This window comes from Amborella trichopoda, chromosome 6 (assembly GCF_054954075.1).
Source record: "Amborella trichopoda isolate Santa Cruz 75 chromosome 6, AtrichopodaSantaCruz75HAP2 v2.0, whole genome shotgun sequence".
Taxonomy (NCBI): Eukaryota; Viridiplantae; Streptophyta; class Magnoliopsida; order Amborellales; family Amborellaceae; genus Amborella; species Amborella trichopoda.
In genome coordinates this window covers 47,695,005-47,717,482 of record NC_142341.1, presented here as the reverse complement: position 1 = coordinate 47,717,482, position 22,478 = coordinate 47,695,005, and the positions used below count along the sequence as shown (strand labels likewise).

At 35.8% G+C, this 22,478-nt stretch overlaps 2 protein-coding genes across 16 annotated transcripts; one reads left to right on the top strand and one right to left on the bottom strand.

Moving 5' to 3' along the window:
- Nucleotides 1–2,922: 2,922 nt before the first annotated feature.
- PSBY (photosystem II BY) lies at nt 2,923–3,767 on the top strand. The gene has a single exon (XM_006852183.4). It carries the CDS (start codon nt 3,013–3,015, stop codon nt 3,586–3,588), a length of 576 nt encoding a protein of 191 aa, XP_006852245.2. The 5' UTR covers nt 2,923–3,012; the 3' UTR covers nt 3,589–3,767.
- Nucleotides 3,768–5,596: 1,829 nt separating this feature from the next.
- Nucleotides 5,597–20,809, bottom strand: LOC18441960 (tetratricopeptide repeat (TPR)-containing protein). Of its 15 annotated transcripts, none has more exons than XR_016056987.1 (11): nt 20,096–20,809; nt 17,429–17,645; nt 16,801–16,893; nt 16,463–16,570; nt 16,184–16,354; nt 15,917–16,005; nt 14,308–14,429; nt 12,612–12,807; nt 9,407–9,691; nt 7,202–7,349; nt 5,597–6,485 (listed from the first exon to the last, which is right to left on the bottom strand). XR_016056987.1 is itself a non-coding variant. In XM_006852184.4 (11 exons), exons 1-11 carry the CDS (start codon nt 20,509–20,511, stop codon nt 6,103–6,105), a joined length of 2,214 nt encoding a protein of 737 aa, XP_006852246.2. In that variant the 5' UTR covers nt 20,512–20,809; the 3' UTR covers nt 5,597–6,102. The 15 variants fall into 15 exon arrangements, 8 of the variants coding, with proteins under 8 accessions (XP_006852246.2, XP_020527650.1, XP_020527649.1 ...); XR_016056989.1 differs by having other exon boundaries at nt 16,184–16,348; XR_016056988.1 differs by having other exon boundaries at nt 16,469–16,570.
- Nucleotides 20,810–22,478: the final 1,669 nt, after the last annotated feature.

Sequence of the window (22,478 nt, the reverse complement as noted above, 5' to 3'; positions counted from 1 at the left end):
GTAACCCAATTCTTATTAAGAGGCCACACAGATTTCATTGAATTGATGCTATGCATATCTGAGTGACTTAAATGAGAAATAAACTTGGTCCGAATGGGTTCATAACAAATTAAAAGGAATCCAGAGGGACAAAATGAGAGATAAACGGCTCGCATTGTTGCCAAAGGTTACTCTGAATTTTACAAAATTGAATATATAGATAAATTCTGCCATATTACTAAGATTCAAACTATGAAAATTGTTCGTGTTCGAGTCACTCTCAAACAGTCGTCTCTTTCCTAGCTTGATGCTAGGAAAGCTTTCCTTCGGTGGTCTAGTTGATGGAGTGTACGCAAAACTCGTGTTTGGGCCATCAAATCAATTTCTTTCGCGTAAACTTTGCAAACTCAACAAAACCATCTATGGCTTGAATAAACATATAGTTGTTGGTTTGAAAATTTTGGCAGTTACTTATATTTTCTGGCATCAAGAGAGGTCCAGTGGATTTATTTTCATTTAGTTTCAAATCTGCATTAGGCAGTATTGTGTTGTTGGTCTATACAGATGATATTGGGAGGTATTGGGAGATTAAATAAGCCTTTAGTTTGCTAGTTTGACGTGAAAGATCTCAGATACTCGAATCATTTTCGTAGACTAGAGGTTATAAAGTCCAAGAAATTCCCATTTCGCATTAAAAGATGCATTAGATTATCTAAAGAGAATCAGCCATTGATGCTCCTATTGAGCAAAATCACAATCTAACAGTTAGTGAAGTTGAGCCATTCAATGAGGTCCCCTCTTATAGAAGAGCTATTGGAAGTCTCATTTACCATATGCTATGCAGTAGGAATTCGTAGTAGGTCGCAGATGAACCTACCGAACATCATATGGATTCAATTCACAGAGTGCTTATAAATATCAAGAACAAACCTCAAAAAGGGCATTCCACTATCTTCATCTTCTTCTTTACATCCATCTGATTATGTGGATGCAGAATGGGCCGGTACTTTGGAAGATTAGAAATCCGCTACAAGTTTTTGCATGTTTCTGAAAACCAATCTTGTAACTTCTCATAAGAAATCAGAAATACTTCTCAGAAGCTAGATATCATGCACTGTCCACTGCAAATTCTCAGAAGCTAGATATCATTTACTCTCCCTCCATTGCCTCGAATCCCTTCTTCCATGAAAGGACCAAATACTTTAAAATAGATTGCCAATTTAGTCACATCCCAACTGCAAATTGTAGAATTATTCACTGAGAACTGTAGTAGAAATAGATATCATTTCTTTCTTAACAAGCATTTGATGCCTCAACTACCTGAATTTAAATCGAACCGTCAATAATGATTGTGACCTCTTTGTATAAAAATTAAATGGTCTCATTGGTTATATTTCCAATTGTAAATTGTGTTAATTGACCTTAATCAACTTTAATGAAAAAAATGACTTTGACATAAAAAGTCCCTACACATACATCAAAGTGGAGAATCTAGATTATCTGTTGGAAGGGAATTTGATTTGAGGCGTTATACAATTCTACTTCATAATTTGCTTCTTATCTAATATTATATTAAAATAAGGGTGCAGTTGGCACACGGATGCATCCGTAGGTGTAGAGGTAAGATGCACCTTCAAATTTTATCATGGTATATAATTTTAATATAAAATGTTTTTAGGATTATCTCAAAATCTATTTTTATATCTAATTATAAAATTTTAAATTTCAAAAATGGTTAAAATCAAGTAGATCTGTAAACATATGAAAATCTTGAAAATGGACGGTGTAGATAATATCTTGTAAAATGCACTATTTCTGAGACTTAAAATCCTTTTATTTTTCGTGGTCATACATTTCGATGTCGAGATGATCAATCAAACGGTTTTCAACATTAAAACATCCTTTTCCAATGGATATTTGAGGGGCATCCGTAGTTCTACATTATAAGGTTGCATCCTTATTAAACTTTTTCCTATTAGATTAGTCTAAAGGAAAATGGTTTTAGGGCTAAAGCCTTATCAAAATAAGTAAATCCTCGTTTTATAACTCGTCGAATAAATCCTCGTTTTATAACTCGTCGAAAATTACAAGTCAAGCATTGGAAAACCTTTGCATCGATCATCTCGACTTGAACATTATAGTTGTGAAAAAAATCTAAGATTTCGAGCTTTAAATTTAATGCATATTATAACAAATTATCTAGACCATCCATTTTGCTTTTAAAAATAAGCGTTCACAAATCCACAAAATCTATACCATTTTTCTATTTTCAAATTTCATTGTCGTTGTCGAAAATTGATTTTAAACCTAGTCATAAACTTTTCCAAATTGGAAAGCACTTTCCAGATGAAGATTTCTGGTGGGGCTTTATCTTGTTTTCATAAAGCCTAGGCCTTATAAAAACCTCATCCTAATCTAAAAGTCATTTGAGAGTTTTGGGCCCCTTAAAATAGGCGTTCGACGGGTAAATTAAATGTACATTTTGGATCCAATTCCCTAAATTGCTAAGCAAGAAGGAAAGGAAGAAATCTAGGGGTGGAAGTGGGCTAGAGGCCCGGTCCAACCCTAAAAACCTAATGCGTGGTGCTAGGCCAGGTCCAGTGTAGACCTCGTTTAGCCAGCCCAACCCTCTTTTCTTTAGCTTTTTATTTGATTTTATTTGGCTCCACCCGGTCCACATCGAGTCAAAGCCAATCCCGGCAACGAACGACCGTACATGTCGGGCCAGACGTGGTCCTACCCAATGGTCACCAAAGCCCCGCCCCTAGCCCGTTGCCAGGCCTAAAGAAAATATCATATTGAGCAATGTTTTGTTTTCACGGTGGGGAAGCGATAAGATGATTAGACGACGGTGGCAAGAGAGAAAATGTGATCACAAGATGGCCATGTGGATAAGCAGCAATCCAAATGCCATATTTTCATTGGATGCTTTTCTCTCGCTCGACAGTCTACAACCACTCAACCAAAACCCATTTCCATTACAACCAACAACAAGAACCAGCTTTGTACAGAGAAGAAGAACAGTGCTTTTCAATGGCGACCATAACCATGGCAATGCTCAACCCAAACTGTCTAACCCTAAAAACACCCCAAACCACCACCAAGCCCACTCTCCCAACCAAGCCCTCTCTCTCTCTACAAACCCTACCAAAGCCTCTCTCTCTAAACAACCTGACCAGCCTTCAAGCTTCACTTGGTGCAACAATGGCTGGTGCTCTCTTCTCCACCATCAGTTGCTGTGATTCCGCCATGGCTGCCCAGCAAATCGCAGACTTAGCCGAATCCGATAACCGAGGGCTAGCCCTTCTTATTCCCCTTATTCCAGCCATTGCATGGGTCCTATTTAACATTTTACGACCAGCTCTTAACCAAATCGACAGAATGAGAAGCTCAAAGGGTGTAATTGTTGGGCTTGGTTTGGGGGCTGGGGTTTATGGGCTCCTGGGTGAATCAAGTGCCAAAGCTAGTGAGATTGCTCAAATTGCAGATGCTTCGAGTGATAACAGGGGACAACTTCTCTTGTTTGTTATCACTCCTGCTGTTTTGTGGGTGCTATATAACATTCTTCAACCAGCACTCAACCAGATCAATCGCATGAGATCAGAGTGAAGTTGACCTGAGCCTCTCTCCCTCTCTCTCTCTCTCTCTCAAATGTAAGAGTTTGTAAGTGCTAAAGTAGAATCTTATTTTTTTTGATAATATAAAGTAGGAGTTTGTTTATGAGATTACGACTTGGAAAGAGTCTATGTACACATTATTTTGCAAATGTAAGGATAATTATGGTTTTAGTTTTGGGTGTGGTTTGTATAACCTAAATAATTAAAATAATGCACACCTCGCAATCGTGTCGAAAGATGTTGGTTCAGTACTTCAAATCTTTGTAATGATCAGAAAATTATTTTCATTTGTACTTATAAAATTTAAAGTTATGAAAGTAATGTGGATTGCGTAGATATATGAGCAAGTGAAAATCTAAAAATTGACGGTCCAGCAAATACCATCACAAGATGTATTATTTTCAAGACATGAAATCCATATTTTTTTATCTCCAAACATCTTGAGGTCCAGCAAATACCATCAAGATGTATTATTTTCAAGACATGAAATCCATATTTTTTTATCTCCAAACATCTTGAGGTCAAGATAATTGCTTTGAGAATTTTTTAAGCATCAAAACAGCCTCTTTTAGTGAAATTTTAAGTGTACACTTTAATTTGATTGCTTAGTGTTGCACCAATATATAAATTTTTCCTTTTAATTTTTATCCACGAATATAAACTTCAAGATTCATTAAAAGTTTTGGTAAAGTGTTACATTGACTGCCTACTTAACACAACGGGACGGGTCAATGAAAAATTCAATGTCTTCACCTTTCTTAAACCAAATAGTTGTACCCTCCTTGAACCAAATAGTTGGGAAACGTTGATGATAATGACTATGAGTATAAACTCTAACGCAAAGTTGCATTGGTATGAAGCTATCCAACAAGAGCTCTTTCTCTCTCTCTCTTGAAGCTGTTCAAGAAATCTCTCTCTATCTGGGTCAATTTATTACAATTTTTTCTTAACTAAGATTTATACTGAAACTTTTTTCAGTCTCAAAGGACGTAGAAGCTCACAGGTACCTAAGATCATAAACCCACAGGGTATGGCTATTAGCATTTAGCATGTAACCTTACAACAGCTCAGTCCTTATTTAACCAAAAATAAAAGGTCACTCCTTCGAATACAAACCATAGCCATCAAATGAGAGAGAGCCTGCATTATATTCTTACATCAGTTCTTGCTTTCCCTCCAGGAATATGGATTGCAGGTAACTCCTCATTAATACAGTAATACTCCCTCTATTAAGGCATTTTGCTACTTCCAAGGCAAGCGAAAACAATAAATGCTCCATAACCAATAATTTTGCTTCTTTTGGCATCATGCAGAGAGAGAGAGAGTGCAACAAATAACAGACTACTCAACCTTGGGAAAGTTTGAAAGCTCCAACCCTACAGGCACAATTATCTACTAAGTACTGGAAATCATTTGAAAGCTCCAACCCTACAGGCACAATTATCTACTAAGTACTGGAAATCATTCGGCAAGATCATTGTTCGCAAAATCGCTCGATCTAACTGCTAGCTGCCCCGTTAGACTGGGCCAATTCTGGTTTTAGGCGATTAAAGTGATCAACCGGTATTTTAAAAAAATTTCAAAAAATATATATAAATTTTCTAAAATAAAGAATTTGATTTGTGAGGTATTTTTAAATATTCTTTACATTATGGTAAAGATTAAAAATTGTTTTGGTCATTAATACTGACTTTTACATTTTTCCATCTTTTTTTAGAAATTTTAAATAGCCATCGAAAAATATAAAATGGGTTAAAATCTTTTTTTTTCATTAATTTTCAACTTCATTTGAATGTATTTTGTTTTAATCATTCTTCATATGCTTTTCATATCATATTTTAGTAGATTTGTTTTGTATTTCTTTTCAATACTTTTTTAACCGCTTGAAACTTGCCCAGTTAGAACGCTTGAATTGACCGGTTTACCGGTTATGCCAGTTAAACCGCTTTCAAGCCTATGTCTGGTTAATCATTACGGTTCGATTTTGCGAACACTAGGTAGACAAATAATATTTCTCTCATATGAATTGAAAATATGAGGCAAATGGCATGAAACATCAATGATACAAATGGTCGAACCTTTACAGCAAGCCTGAAAGAGAATGAACCCTGTCCATACTAGGCCAATGGACTATTACAATTTAAATAACTCGAAAAAGTCCCAATGGATTTCCCATAACTGCTTCAAGCCAGAGGTACATAGTAGCAAAACCTTGCTCTTTGATCAACTGCATCGCCATGACCTCAGAGAGGGTGGATCATCCTCAAAAACATATCACAGTGCTCCTCCATAAGAGAGAGAGAGAGAGATTCTCAGCAAAACCGTTCTCTTTGCTCTCTAAGAGAGAGAGAGATCATTCCCTTCAAAGCAAAGCAAGACCGTTCTCTTTGATACCCACCTTGAACCACAAGAAACAACTTCCCCCCAGTGAACATGTAACAGGAAGTCATATGAGGAAACATGCCAGCCGATCTCTCCAAAATGAATTCTCAAAAGCCAGCCTCTCTCACTCTACTTTATCTCTCATCTCAGATGAACCATTGACCATAGAAACCCTAGACATTGCCTCTGCTTTCATCATATTAGACTTGGCAGCATCAAGAAGGGGGTCTGCTGCCAAAGCCTTCTTAAAGCAGTCTATGGCATCCTCCCATTTACCCTCTGCAACAAAAACAAGTCCCAAGTTGTTGTAAGAAGGAGCATAACCTGGGCATAGTTCGAAAGATTTCTCGAACATCTCATGGGCCTCTTGAAATCGCCTTTGCTGCCTGTAAAGGTTACCAAGATTCGAAAAAATGGCATGCGCTTGTTGTGGATTGGCCAAAGAGAGACCCTGCTTGTATACTTCTTCAGCTACTGATAAATCTTCAGACAATTGCAAAGAGATGCCTACATGTTGAGCAATTACCAACTTAAAGATCCAAGTATTTTAGATTATAACAAAAAAAAGGTATTTTATTTGGGAGCATTTTGGTTTTTATCATTTCTCCAAATGAGTCCTAAAGATATATACCAGATCGTATACATCACTTATACATCATGGTTTAAAAACAAGGACTCAGATTTTGGGGATTGCTAGGAAGCCAAGCCCTAGTCAGGTCTCAGCCAAGTCCTAAAAAATATATGCACATATTTTAAAATAATGGAAAAGGTCACACTCAGCTGGTTCCCATGGAGAGACTGCTAAGTCAAGAGTAAATTGGGCGTGTCAAAGTCGTACACGTTGAGTTTTGATTCACTGCTTTTTTTTACTTGATACATGGGTAAGCCCCTATCCTAGCCACCTTATGCTGAAAAGAAAGAGGCCAAAATTCTGGACTTGCTATCTGTGATGTATCAGCCTATCATGTTCTTTTTTAAACAAAACTAAGAAACACCAAGGAAAAATTGGGATCCATATGGGAGGGTTTTGGTTCCCTCGAATTTGTCTCCAAATATAGCTCTGTAGCATAGTTTAAAATCTCTGTTGAATGTATGGGTGGGGGTGCCAAACCCAGCTAACTAACGCAGAAAAAAGGCACAGGGCATCAAACTTCAAGATTTTAAAATCTGACTAGATAGTTGATCAACAAGCTTCTCAAAAAATAGAGAGAGAGAGAGCTTACCCAGATTGGACCATGCATAGCTGCAATCCCTGCGGCGTGCCACTGCAGCTTTAAAGTAGTTCTGCGCTGTCTTGAACTGTAGAGTACAAAGCTTATAGAGGCCTAACTGGTGCCATGAAAGGGCATCATTTGGATCCTCTTCTATTGCCTGTTCACATATTGAAAAGGAATGCCAAGATTAATAGAGCCCTAGATTTTCCATGAGAAAAGTAGCAGTAGATTAATATAATCCAAAATACAAATGCTTTAAACATTGTATCGATTTCAAGAAAATATGGAAATGAAAATTAGCAGGGATATCTATACATATGCAGCACCGTCCAGTGGATCAAAACTAGGTCAGTCTGACCAGGACTCACCCGAGTTACTCAAACTCGGCCAGCTGCCAAGTAGGAACCAAACTAATGGGAACTAGCCGAGTCTCACCTGTTCCCAATATTTTGTCATTAATCCTTTAGGACTCAGTCAAGTCTCCAACAGACACAGCCGAGTCCGAGTTTTTAGACTAGAGCTTCAGACCCTAGCAAGTCCCAAAACAGTCCCAGTTTTAAACCACTATGGCGATCTCATCACACTAATGACATAATATTTTTTTACAGTAACTTTTATTGATCTAGATATAACAAATGAGACAGTTGGACTCAGTGCAAATAAAGCAAACAAGGAGAAGAAAGCAAAGATAATTTGCATGGAGGTGCAATGTCAGAATAAGAAGTCAGTTTTATGAACAATAAATGATGCTAACAAATGCAATAGTAAACGTTCCAGTGCAAGAATGGTATACCTCTATAAGAAAAGCAATAAAGTGACTGACAAAGGCATACTTCAAAGAAACAAGAAACATGTTAATGCAGCGCAAATTACAAAAGCAGCTGTTATCAGCACTCAACCGCTTAACAAGCAAAACACTTTTGTATACCTTGTGCATTTTTTCACAATGAACATCAGCAGATATTAGTTATACATCATGCCAATGGGAGAAGGCATAAACAGGAGCTGTGCTAATATTTTCAATATTCACAGTAACAATACCAATAACTAAACAAATCCATTAATGGATATATTTATTCATTGTTACTTCAACTAATGGAAGTTCCATTAAGTGCTGCAAATATAATCAAGTGCAAGGATTACATCCAGTATATTAAATTGAAATATTCAGAAGTTAACCGTATCTTGAGAAAAGGATATTTCAGAACATGTTTCAGAAGCTGGTATTAATATAAAGTTGTTAACCATGAAAAGATTTGCAGGATACAGTCACAGAAATCAAAATCAGCTTTTTTTCCCCATAGAAGAACATAAGAATGAATCAGTGTATAGTTTTTTTTTCAATCAATGCTGAGAATGAGATTCTCTCCACATATGCAGATCTCATCTAGGAAATAAAATAAATAAATAAATAAATGATAGAAATTAAAAATTGAATTCTCACAGGCCGCCCATTTGGAGGACGGTGAATATACGCCGTTGAGAACACAATCTTTTTTTTTTTGACATTTGTTCTTTTCTGAATCAAAGATGATGTGCAAAATTTCAGCCCAAAAAACATGTAAATGCGTTTGGGAGCTTGGCTTATAGTGTAGCTTTAAGCCTGTTGGCTTATACAATTCTTTCTCAAGGAAAAAGATTATATAAGACAACAAACTTATACTATAGTGCGCGTCACTTTGAAAATAAGAGGTCCATTGGATTCCAAATTTTTCAACACATGTAGATTTCATCTAGGCATTCAGAAAAGGAAAAAGTTTATACAAGTGCGAGGCTCTAAACAATCAAATTAAGGTGCACCTCAAAAAATTCACTAGAAGAGGTTGTTTTGATGCCAAAAAATCCTCAAATTGATCATCTTGACCTCAAGATGCATGGACATGAGAAAAAATGGATTTCAAGTTATGGAAATAGTGCATCTTGTAATGCATTTTTGGATTGTCAATTTTCAAATTTTCATACATCTACTTAATCTACAGTAGTTTTGAAGCTTTAAATTTTATAATTAGAGATGAAAATAAATTTTCAGGCTATCACAAAGATTTCCTGTATTGAAACCACACCTCTCAACACTATTTGAAGGTGCACCTTACTTTGATTGTTCAGAGCCTCGGCCTTATACAAACCGCACCCATCAAAAAATTACATATAATGGTCCAAAAACAGGGGGAAATTGAGCCCATACATATAAATATCACTATCAAAAATAACCACCTGCTCGAGAGTGTAAAAAGCTCTCTCTTCCATCTCTTTTAGATCGGTTTCCCCATTTTCAAAAGTTGCAGCAATTTCATGTTGTGCCCTATGAACCATGGCTAACCCAGCCCATGCTATGCGAGGCTCAATGATTGACGGGTCACCGTCTCGAAGTATTGAAGCCATTTCATTGGCAGCCCATGATAGCTGTTGCGTGGGATCTTGAGACCTTTCAGCATCTTTTATCCGATGAAGTGCGACAGCATATCGAGTAGACATACTGTTTGGTTCTAACTTTGTTGCCTGCAAAACATCAAGTGAATCACGGTTAATAGATGATATAAATTGAGGGTGTGTTTGCCAACAAAGTAGGGATGGGATGTTCAGAGCACATTATGCATTCGGCTTAGAATTAGATCTCACATTTGTAGCTAATCACTAAATATGGGCCAATTCGTTAAGGTCAATTTATACAGCTCAGAGTCTATACAAATTCGCCAAAATTCTATCCACATTTCACTCTCAGGTGCACCATTATATGGTGGTAAAGCAATAATGGAGCAGACCATCCAAAAAGACCCTAAAGTCTTCCCAATAAGTATACAAAGCCATATCATGATCAATATAATGCAATTCCCATTAACAATGTTATGATGAAAACAAGTGGAAAGAGCTGAAAGTCGAAACATAATAGAGGACCTTCACTGGACAAATCAACTCAAAATAGGCAGCTAACAAATCAATTTCCTCCAAATCAATTCAAACACTGAAATGGCCAAAGCCCTTCCCTGCACCCAGTCGCGGGAAAACAACCGAAAGCCCTCATCCCGTGGGCTACTCACTCAAGTAATGCATCACAGCCTCACCTTGGGAGGAGGGCGCTTTTAGCAAAAGAAACAAAAGAGGTCAAAGCTGCAACATGTTGTAAAGACATTCTGAAAGTATAGAAATGATAAATGGAAGACAGATCAAATACTTAAGACCAGTCAAAATTGTAAGACTGCCAAAACAAATCACCCACAATTTTTCTGAGGGAAAGATTAGAATTCTCAACAAGCAGTAACTCCAAATTTCTGCCATCCTAATTTGAAATTTCGAGATCTTGTGCCAATAATGTTTCCTTCAAGGTTTAGAAAATGGCCATAACATAACAAAACAAGAACAATCATTTTCTATGTTTATAATGTTAACAGCCATTACAAAGGAAAAAAATGGTGTTTCACCGAACATATGGGAAAAAGGGACTGAAACCCAAAAAGAAAAAGAATAGTGGAAATAACAGAAAAGAAAACATACATATATATGGACGAAAACACTCTTAAAAAAATTTCTATAATACTTCGCTCATAGCTCATCACCATCCAAAGTCCATCAAACAAGTCACACTTATCTGACAATATTTGAATTTTAATAATTTTTCTATAAATCTGTTAACCTCAAATTTTGTGGGTGTGGGCACCTTAGTGAAGCACACCGAAATGAAAGATACAAAAAATAAATTAATTAATTAATTAAATAATAAAAATGAACCCTTTGAACATTTCAGGGTTATTTTCATCATTTTATTTTTTTATAATTATTGTATTAATGTCTTATTTAGGTGTGAGTTCGTTAGATGTACACACGCTCGAAATTTCAGATGAATCTAATTTATAGAAAATTAATTAAAATTCAAACACTATCAGATAGTTGGGACCGGCTGATAGACTATGGATGGGGATGAGCCATGAGCGAAATATCGGTCATGAGTGTTTTCCTATATATATATATATATATATATAGACATTCACGCCACACTATGTTATTCTAAGGGATGTTAATCCGTTATATAACTTCCAGTATAATGGAAATAATTGCCATTGTTTCATGTACAGAACATGTTCTATGCCCAGCTGATTACCTTTATATAATGTCATGGGCAGGGTTTATTTCCTTTATAATGGCCATTATAACGGTTATAAGAAGCACTTTTTAAACCTTGGTCTTGCATGTGATGCAACAAGTAGAAATTTGTACCGAAATGCAAATGAAGAAAAAAATTGGGAATGAACTTTCTTCACTCATTCCAAGTACTTTGATAGATCTTATTTCTCTAGATGAAATGCAGAGCGTGACCAAAGAGATAACAAAATCAAGTTCATAAGTTAAGGAAAAAAAAAAAAAAGTGATGTAGGGCCACGGATTTTAAAAATCAAGTTCACAATTTAAAAAATGACCATTATTCTCAAAAATAACAAAACAAAAATATCTGCTACTTCTGCTATAATAACCATTTACCAAAAATTAAATGTACTATATTCTTACAATATTTGACCATTAGATTATTGCTTTTACCATGTTTTTCATCATCTTTGTTTTCTCTGTTTACACCTTTTTTCCCTGAGTTTTTTGTATAAAACACTGTTTTTCCCTTATAACACATCTTTCCATTATACAATCAAAAGGACCAACCCATTGCATTATGTTACGAAATTTTAAAATGTTGACCCATGATTAGTATTTGAAGCTAGGGTTTTCGAAAATTTAGGGCTAGCTTAGGCAGCTTAGATAGGGCCTAAAGAATAGCTAGATTATAGTTATGGGTCAACTAAGATTGGGAGTTAGGGGTGGAGGCATATTAGGTTTTGGATGACGGTTGGATGGATTAGGGCTAGGACTGATGTCATCGACTTTTTATGGAGTTGAAGTGAAGCTTAATGATCAGCTTGGATATGGGTTGGCCTAGGATTAGGTCTTCAAAGTTCTTGATTGGGATGGATCGACTACAGTCACCAGAGGGCGGTCGCTGAATTTGTAACAAGACGGATGGGGTTGGCGGCTAGGTTTTGATAAGGTGGTTAATGGCTGAACTTTGAGCAAGAAAAAGGCAGGAAGCTGGCATGTGGTGTTATGAGAGAAGAGTAGATGAGGCATGCAAGAAAGATGACGGGGCTCTAAGTTTGAGAGGGATCCACAAGTCATTTGAAGTAGGAAGGAGGTAGGGTTTTAATTTCTAATTGACAAGCACACCTATAGTAATTTTTCAACCACAAGTTTCTAAAGTGTCTTGCATCCAAGCTACGTTGACAATGGCCAAAAACTGTGGACATCCATGTCCAAGTTACTGCTTTAAGAAGCTGACTGCATCAGCAAGATTGGAGAGTACAAATGTGATTGAATCATATACTGCACTGTTCAATGAAGGAATACATCATAAATAGCTGACGTGAGGGAAAACAAGCACCTGCTCTAAGCACTTGTTTGCATTTCTGTGGTCACCAGCCATATAATAAGCATGAGCAAGATTGACCCATGAATGACCAGCTTTGGGGTCTGATTTCACTGCTGATGCCAAACATACTCGTGCAGCATTTGCAGCTTCCATTTGAGGTTGACATGCCCTTTCACTGCCTCTAGCACCTGGACCTGTAATGTTCCAGCTATCCAGAAAAATGTTTATCTATTTAATACATGATCTACAAATTAATTCAGTGAATGCTGTAGAAAGAAAAACTGGAGTTAGAAACATTTTAGAAGTCAAATTTAACTCATAAATATAAATTAATGAAGTCTCTTATAGTTTCAGTCTTTTTATGCAATTATAAACTCGTGATTTTTTAGATTATCATCATCATAATCTGAGCCTTATTCCAACCATCTGGAGTCTTATTTTTTAGATAAAATTGCAAAATGGAAACCCCTTTCATTTGTTAATTGTTGGCTTCAAATTCACATCGTAAAGATTTAATATCAAATCCAAAATCACACAGAACTTTGTTTAAAGAATACAAACTGTTCCTACAAGTCATGTAACAGAAAATTGCCAGCAGGCAAAGCTTTCTGAACTATATCATACCCAGAGTGACACAACATGCTTTTTAGGTCCAAAACAATTTAACAACTTACGTTATAGGTTGAAACTTGACAGATTCTGGGAAATTACTTTGCATTTAGATAATGCATTTTCCCAGCTTACACGCAAATACATTGGGGGGCAAATGACATGAATGACGTTACAACAACAATCATACCAAATCAACATATTACAAGTACAAAATTACAAAAACACCCGATACTGTTAGTGCATATAAACCAACACTCATCAAACTGACTGAGATTTAAAACATTATTAAATTGTCAATAAGAAACTTATGACTGGCACACAGTCATCAAAAATAAAAAGAAGGCGGGAGTAGGTAAGCCCCATTTTGTTTTGTTTTCAATACGTCATGCATGCGCCCCCGGCCCACACAAGCCACACACCTAGGATTAGGAAGAACCTCATTTATTAGAGCTCAAAAAACAATGACAAACATTATGAAAATGTATGTCAAGAAGATGGATTGAAGGCCCCAAGTTCATATCTACAGATACACACAATGCGCCATTATTTCAATTTCCTCCATGAGGATCCATTTATTCTTTCCATCTAATCCTTAAAACATGATCGAAACACAAAAACCCCGTAACAAAACGATTCTTTCCTCATTATCAATATGGCCACATGAAATATCAACAACTTCCTAAGAAACCTGTGACACACCCACTGCACACAAAACCAGTTCAAGATCCACATCCAATTCCTTGCAACACAGCCACGATAAACCAATATGAAATTGTTCTCAACATAGTAGTTTAAAAAAAAAAACATTAATAGTAAGAAAGCATGCAAAAATAGTATTTCTATTACCTGAGCATCAAATTGAATGATAACAACTCGCAGAAAACACAACTCTACATATGCAGAGAATCAAACATACAAGTTATTTTTCAAGAACAAGAAACATTTAATTCTTTAGTTCATCAGATTTCAAGAGAAATGGGGCACGGCCAATTCCAAAACTTATTTTTGCAGTAGCAAGCTGGCATTGTTTGTAGGAAACATGAATGCATTTCTAGCAAGAATACAATCAAAGGGCTTCCATATATCAACAATATACCTGCAATTAGAGAACCATATTGGCACAAAAGCAACGCCCCATAATTGACAAGAGCCGTTGCATGGTTTTGATCTCTTAGAAGCAAGGACTGAAAGCATTTAGCAGCATTCTCCTTATCACCACTATGCATGTAATATATAAGCCCAAGTTAGAGCAGTAGTCTACTATTAAAGCACATAGCATAAAAGCAAAGCAAAAGATGACCACATGAGCAACTTTAAGAAATCAAATTTTAGAAAGGGTGTGGTTTGCATAAGGTTGCAACCTTAAATAATCTAATTAAGGGCGCACCTCCAAATTTTTTCATAAATGTAATTCTGACATAAAAAATTATTAGGATGGCTTTAGAATCTATTTTCATCTCTAATTATAAAATTTTAAGCTCTAACTATGGTTCAAATCAAGTAGATCTATAAACACATGAAAATCTTGAAAATGGACGGTCCAGATAATGTGCTGCAAGGTACACTATTTCGTGGACTCAAAATCTTTTTTTCTTTTCATATTCATACATCTCGATGTTGAGATGATCAATTAGAGGGTTTACCAACATCCAAACAACCTTTTATGATGGATTTTTGAGGTGCATCTTTAATTCTACATTTTAAGGTTGCAACCTTATATAAAAGTTTTCCTTCTAGAAGTCCTCTTGTTAGGATAAATTAGTGTTTAAAAGCACAAACTAGGGCTTGGAATTGCCAGGTTCCCAAACACGAGTCAAATGCCAACTCGGCCAAGTTAGACTACCCACATCAGCTAAGTGCAATTATAAAAGGGAAAAGTATCTCTTCCACATCATGTGGACAGGGTAGAAGGGTGCACAAGCACCCTTCCAATGGTTGAGATTGCATGAGGCCATATCTATAGGCCAAACATTGATCTCATATTTTATTTTTTATCTAAATAAGATATTTATCTGAATTTCGGTGTGTAGGTTTATCTTTATAAATATTACTCAACAAAAATGTTTTAAAAATATTTTACATAGAAAAATAACCAAAATACCCTTAAATTTATTTGGATCAACATGTTTTATTCAAAATATTTTTTATTTTTATTCAATTCTACATGTAAAAATGAAGCTAAAGCCCAAATTTCAGATTAATATTATTTTAAATAAAAAATTAAAATTAAGAAACAAATTTCATTGTTGGCCCTAATCTGGACCATTAAAAGGACCTTGTGCATCGTTTAAGCATCCACAGCAATAACAACCCTTATTAAAGTTACATTAGATTTAAGCACTCAGGTCATACTTACCTGATTTTTAAGTAAGTCATTCAGACCTGGCACATGGAGTTTAAGTGACTTGTGCGAGTCCGAGCCCGAGCCAGTGATTTTTTAAACACTAAACAGAGGTTGCATTGACATGGACAGGAAATATATGCAAAACAGCCTCATCCATTGACATTTCAATCAGATTCTGGATTATAGATGAAATTTATTCGCAAAGCACTTCGAAAAATACACCCATCTAAAACAAACCAAAAGAATCCATACAGGGAACAACAAACGCCACCATTATAAACGCATTGCATGCCGAGAAATGATTCACAGGGTCCAGTATGAGAATGCATAATACAAGATAGAATAGTACAATTTTTTGTACCTCTGGAGGTATGCAATACCAAGGTTTGCAAGTGAGTCCAGGAAGTCTGGGGCAACAAACAGCAAAGACGATAAAACTGAAATTGCACTCTGGAAACATAAGAAATACATTGGTGACTAAATGGTAACCGCATTTATGTTCCTTCAAAATAAAAAACAGTAACAACATTTATGCATGATATTATAAGAAACATCAGGATAGATGGGATCAATTGAAAACAATCAAGAAGACATGGATTTCACAAGAAACAGTAAATGAGGTGTGCACCTCCAGGCGTCCACTCCTAAGGAGTATCAGACCCAGTGTATTCCAAACAGCAGCTTGTCTAACATCAGATTGTACTGACTCCTTTAACTTAAAAAGTATGTCATCAAGCTCCTCAGGTTCAAGTTCTTTATTTAAGCCATCTCCAACAGCTCCTTGAAGAAGACACTGCATCTGGAATGAGTGACTTATCCAATGAAATCACAAGTGTTTGTAACAAGATGATGCTTCCCAAATTAACACTGAAAATTAACACATTTCTAAATCAACATGTGATCTTACATGCACCTGTGCATGGTGAATTTGGACTAGTGAAAGTAACTCTGGTCTACTGACTTCTTCCTCAGATTGTTGTAAGATCTCAGAGGACTTCTCAAATGCTATGATTGCCTGGAGACAAAAATAGAACAAAATCAAAGAACTGAAGAAGGAAAAAGCATATGCAAGAAATGCCCCAAAAGAGTAGTTATTGAAGAAATATATGAAGACAGGGAAGGAACTCAAGTCGTTCGAGGTCAGGGCGGCAGGTGCCACAAGAAGACATCTTGGGTTCCATTCCCAAAAAGGTCCCATGATAACATTCGTAATATGTGTGTGTGTGTGTGGGTGTTAAGATATACCTTTTGTGGTTGACCCAACCTCTGGTACATAAGGCCAAGTATAAAATGAGCATGGGCATTTTTGGGCATCTTCCGTGCGACATGTACTAAACCCTGCAAATTTTTACAAACTGATGAAATTGCAAATTTACATAATGGAATCTAGTATCAAAAGGTCTGTACATTCAAAGCGAATAAGTAACAAGTTAAGATCAACCCAGTAAATAATAAGTATTTTTTTCCTTTTCCGCAAATTTCCAAGAATAATGCTGCAGTACAACAAGAACTCTAGAAAATTCTGTTTCAAACTATTTGAGTGGAAATTTGCGCAAACGCTGCACATTGCTAATGATAAATCCAACGATAAGTTTTCATTGATAATAAAACTAAAAGTAATAAAAAAACTAAAGAACTTCTAACAAGAAAGGGCCAACACCAACAAACGTGATATTTTAATAACAATCAAAACAATTAACCATTAGTAACTCAGACTAGGCAGGCTCATGAGGCATTTCTGATGTCCAATCCATAGAAATAACATACACTAAGGGTTCAAACTTGATTACAGTATTAGAGAAATTCTTTCCACAAGAAAACAACAATGTGTAAATCAAGTAGCATCACCAACTCACATAGGGAAACAACTCACTGCCTTAAGACTGCCGATTTTTTCCTCGCGGGATGTTGAAACTCCAAGACATTGTTGATCGGCATCGGTTTCATGTCCAGATTCAAGAGGAGATTCAGCTTTAAGTCTTGCACGACCCTTTCCCAACTTGCTAAATCGTTTGCTTTCTCCATCAGTCATATCAGAGTCTTTCATCTTTAATGTGTTATCTGTTCTTCCGTTTTCATCATTAGGACTCCTAGACACATCAAATTCCACAGTTTTAAAAAATAATGGTCATGTAAAGAAAAATAGAATTTATAATTCCAAGCAACTCAACATAATGCTTAAACATGTTGCATATATAATGTACAGAGTCAATAAGGTAATTGCTGCAACATTCGAGAAAAGCCAGTATGCGAAGTATTGGGATATTATAGACGAGAGATGGGAGACGCAACTGCATCACCCTATGCACACAGCTGGTGACTCGCCACACAATTATTGCACAACAAACACAAATATTTTACAGATCTTGACATTAGAAGGGGCCACCTTGCATAACATGATAAAGATTTCATACCCAGATAGAGACACATGCAAGTCAAGATTGGGAAGGAAATGTGCTTTATATGAGAAGGCAACAAGAGAATTTGGGTGACCAATGGTGATCAACCTATGTGTGAGATCCTCCTAGGCAATTCGTTTTATTAATTTATTTCATTTTATTTTTTTTTATACTTCGCATGTTGTTTATTGTCTATCTCTATTTTAACTTTCCATTTTCATTTTTCAGCTGATTGGCGGGAATGGGTTTGGTTGGGAAGCTCCAAACCTTCAGAACCCACTATTTATATCTCAGCAAAATTAATGCAAGTGGTTACAAAAGGAATTGGAGTGTTTTCTTATGCATCCCCATAGACCTGCAAAATAGTTTGGAGTACAAGAGGCTTAATGATTTGCATTCTGTGCAATACAATTTGAGCTCCAGAATAGGGTAATAGACTATTATTCATTTCTCCCCTATTATTCAACTCATGTTTAGAGTTTAGGTTGTAGAATTTATGAAGCATTATGAAATCTAGGATCATGGAAAGACCCATATGCTAAGACCCCATCGACATGGAGATGATCAAGATGTGAAGAATAGGTTGTCAAGAGTTGAGACAAAGAGGTCAACTCTTGAAGGTATTGAGGGGCAGTTGGACGATTATATCCACAAAGAGGTAATTTTAAGTTCTAAAAAAAAAAAACTTTAAGCACTTCAGTTAATTGGTTTACTAATTTATCTCTTCGATTATATTCATTATAATGAAACATTGATAACTTACTTTTGACTTTATAGGTCAAGTTGATGATTTAGAGATCAATTGTGAGGAATTCAATGACGAGTAAGGAGGTGGATGTGAAGAGGAAGGAGATGACAATGAAGAAGGAAGAAGAATGCTAATTATTTAGGAATTTTGCTTCTTCTTCTTTTTTTAAGCATTTATGAATATGTAATTAGTCATGTAACATAATTGAGTGACTATTGTAAGTTGCAACGAAGTGTGCCCTATGGGATCTGGAGTTGAGTTATGACTATTTCTCCTTCAATAATTCATTGTTTACTACATATGTTTTGCTTTCGTAATGCTTGAATCTTGATGGGTTATTGGAATTTGGGCTTTGGAGCACCTAGTGAGATATTAAATGATGGACATATGTATTGACATGTTATTATTTTATTTTTCTTTCTAACATTTTCCTTAAATTTTTTAATTTTCTATTTTTTAATATTTTCTTTGTTTATCAAATTTTTTGCATTATCCTTTTCAATTTTTAGTTCTTTGACTGGCAAGCCAGTCCAACCCAACCAGACCAATTCCTTCACTGATTCAGTCACCTGTCCGGTCTTAACATTCGATAAACCATAATGGGCAGATTGATACAGATATGAAACAAAAGGAAACTAGATCATACAACACATAATATTCCCACATTTTCTCATATGCCAGAAATCTAAGCTCAGGATCCAACAAGCAAGAAAACCATACTTTCCCAACATTTGTCATGTTTTTAACTCAATCGATTCCACACGGATACCACACGAGGAGAGAGGAGAACAAGATTGCCAGAGGAAAACAAGATTGGCACAGTACATGAAGAAACAAAGAAAAGTAAGATACTCAATAGCAATCAACATAAAATTTTCCTACTCTTTTTTAAAATCTTTTGACATAAGATTAGTTGGGACAGCGGAAAGCATAAAAGGAAGAAAACAAAAAGTGGAACACAATCGCAATGGAAAGGAAAAGAGAAAGAAAGAAGTTCTTTCTTTTCATCTTTTTTTGGTGAACTGTGATAAAAGGAAAGGGTATGAGTGTCTAATTAATGTTTGGTAAGTCAAGGAGGATATCACTAATTGAGAAAAGATTTTGTACTAAGAGGCAAGGCCAATGAGTGCAAATTCAGGGAATAGTCCAAAAGACAAGTAGCCTCACAAAACTCATTAGAAAAAAGAGTGAGTGCAAACAATAAACTATTAAAAGAGAAATGAGTGCAAACAAAAACAAATTAAATCAGATAATATATTTCAATTAATGTGAGAAATTCAATTATGACAACCAAGCAGAGCATACTAATCAGATGGCCACTACATTTTTGCAATCAATCTATTTGGAACATAAAGAGAAAGAGAACTACATAACCACAAAGAAACTTTCCTACCTTACACAATCAACTGGTGCTGCAGATTGGTCGATGGCATCAACTGACATAAAATCCTCACCGTCACTTTCAGGTGGATCCACATTGAGATCAGCCAACACAGCCTCACGCTTTACAGGAACTTTTTCCCGAGATTCATTCTCACTCTTCTCCCATTTCATATCTTCAGCAATTTCTCTCTCATCCAACGGCTCAGCTTTCACAGGGTTGCTCGATCGAGGTCCCATGATTGAAGGATCAGAAGCCATGGACACAACCAAAGGTTGGAGATTGAGCTTATGCAGAGCTTCTTGGTGAAGAGCTTGCTGTTGCAGAGCTCGCTGCCTAGGGTTTCCTGAAGGAGCTAAGGCTTGCGGTTCCATAGGAGCAAGGGCACTCTTGGATTGAGCCTCTGCAACTGAATCCATTCGCTCCATTAAAGCAATGAAATTCTTCTCCACTTTGAGCTTATTCGCTATTTAAGCACTAACACCATTACTGCGCAATTACAGTTCCAGGTTTTACAGGAGCTTGGGTTCTGGATTAAACCTCTGCAATTGAATCCTTACCCTCATTTAGATCAAGGAAATGCTTCTTCGAGATTCTTCGCCATTTATGCATCGCACTGCAAGCACTATAAAATTAGGGTTTAGTTTTAGGGTTTTTCGAACCTAGGGCTTTACAGGAGCAAGGGTTTTCTTGTGTGAATGAGTTCCTGATCAAATTCATGGAACTGTTCTCCTGTGGAATTCTTCTCGGAATTTATAGGGCATTGGTAGTGGGGCCCAACCGCTGGGCTGGAGAAAACGAACGGTCCAGAACCCCTCCGCGGAATGCGAAGGACTTGATATCGACCGTACGATTAAGGGTTTTATCCGACAGGTTCGCAAAGCAGTAAAGCAACTCGTGAGGCACCTACTTTACCCGTAAGAGCCCCTCATTCTCCATGTTTTATAAGGGTTTTTTAGCGCCTATGCTTTGCTCCCGCGGGAGCATATACTGTGCACTTTCTCTCTCGAGCTGAAAATTAAATTGGAAAGAATTTTGGAAAATTATCGCTAATCTACTTTAATTTTAAAAAAATCACAAAAAAAATACTCTAACTTCCCAAAACCTTGTCCACATCTTTTTTTCTAATTTTTGATATTTTTTGGACGCAAATACCCTTTACGGTGGTCTTTCTACCATAATGCATTACGACCATTTCAGTAATTAAAATACCATTATAAATAGAGATAGAATTACGGTACTTATAGTACTGTAATAACGGAATATCTATTACAGTACTTTAATTACCGTAATAACACATAGTATTACTATAATTAAAATATCATAATATCTTAAAGTAGTATAACGGTAATTTAATTATCATAATATTGCCCAAACCTCATAACAAAAGATTTTCTATTCTTTCGAATCTACTCTCTATTTACTCCCTCGACAAAAATCTATACTAGCTGTATTTTTCAAATCTCAAATTTTTACGATATAATCTTTACTTAATTTTTATATGGTTTTCCAAATTTTATACTAGCTATATTTTTTAAATCTCAAATTTTTAGGATATAATCTCTACTTAATTTTTATATGGTTCTCCAAATTTTAGAACAAAAACACTCTTAAATAGATGTTTTTGAACGAGGGAGTAAATCTACATCGTACTCCGATGGAAACATGGATGTTTTTACTGATGTTATCTTTGGTTTGAAGCTTTTAAAGTAGAATGTGGTAAAGTCAAAAGTATTACGGCAATAAAAATACCGTAAAGTTTTTACGGTATTATCGTAATACTTTAAAAGCTTCAAATTAAAGCTAATATCATAGCTATCCCTCTCTCTTTTCAAAAAATCCATGTTCTCATCGAAGTACGATGTGGATCTACTCTCTCGCTCAAAAACACTCTATTTAAAAGTGTTTTTGTTCTAAAATTTTGATAACTATATAAAAATTAAGTAAAGATTATATCTTAAAAACTTGAGATTTGAAAAATATAGCTAGCATGAATTTTTGTCGAGTGAGTAAATAGATAGTAGACTCGAGAGAGTATAAAATCTTTTGTTTTGACATTTTAATTACCATAATACTCTATGCTATTACGATAATTAAAGTACCGTAATAGTTGCAATACATTACGGTAGAAAGACTACCGTAAATGGTATTTTCGTCCAGAAAATACCAAAAATTCAGAAAAAAGGTGTGGGCTAGGTTTTGGGAAGTTGAGGTTTTTTTGCGATTTTTTTAAAAATAAGGTATATTAGAGATAATTTTCCAAGAATTTTTTATTTGAAATTTTGGAAACCACATAAAAATCACTGGATCATAATAACAAAAGAATAAATTTGATATTTTAATTTTTTAACACTTAGATCTTACCTTTCAAAAATTATCAGGCTTCTATTCTTTC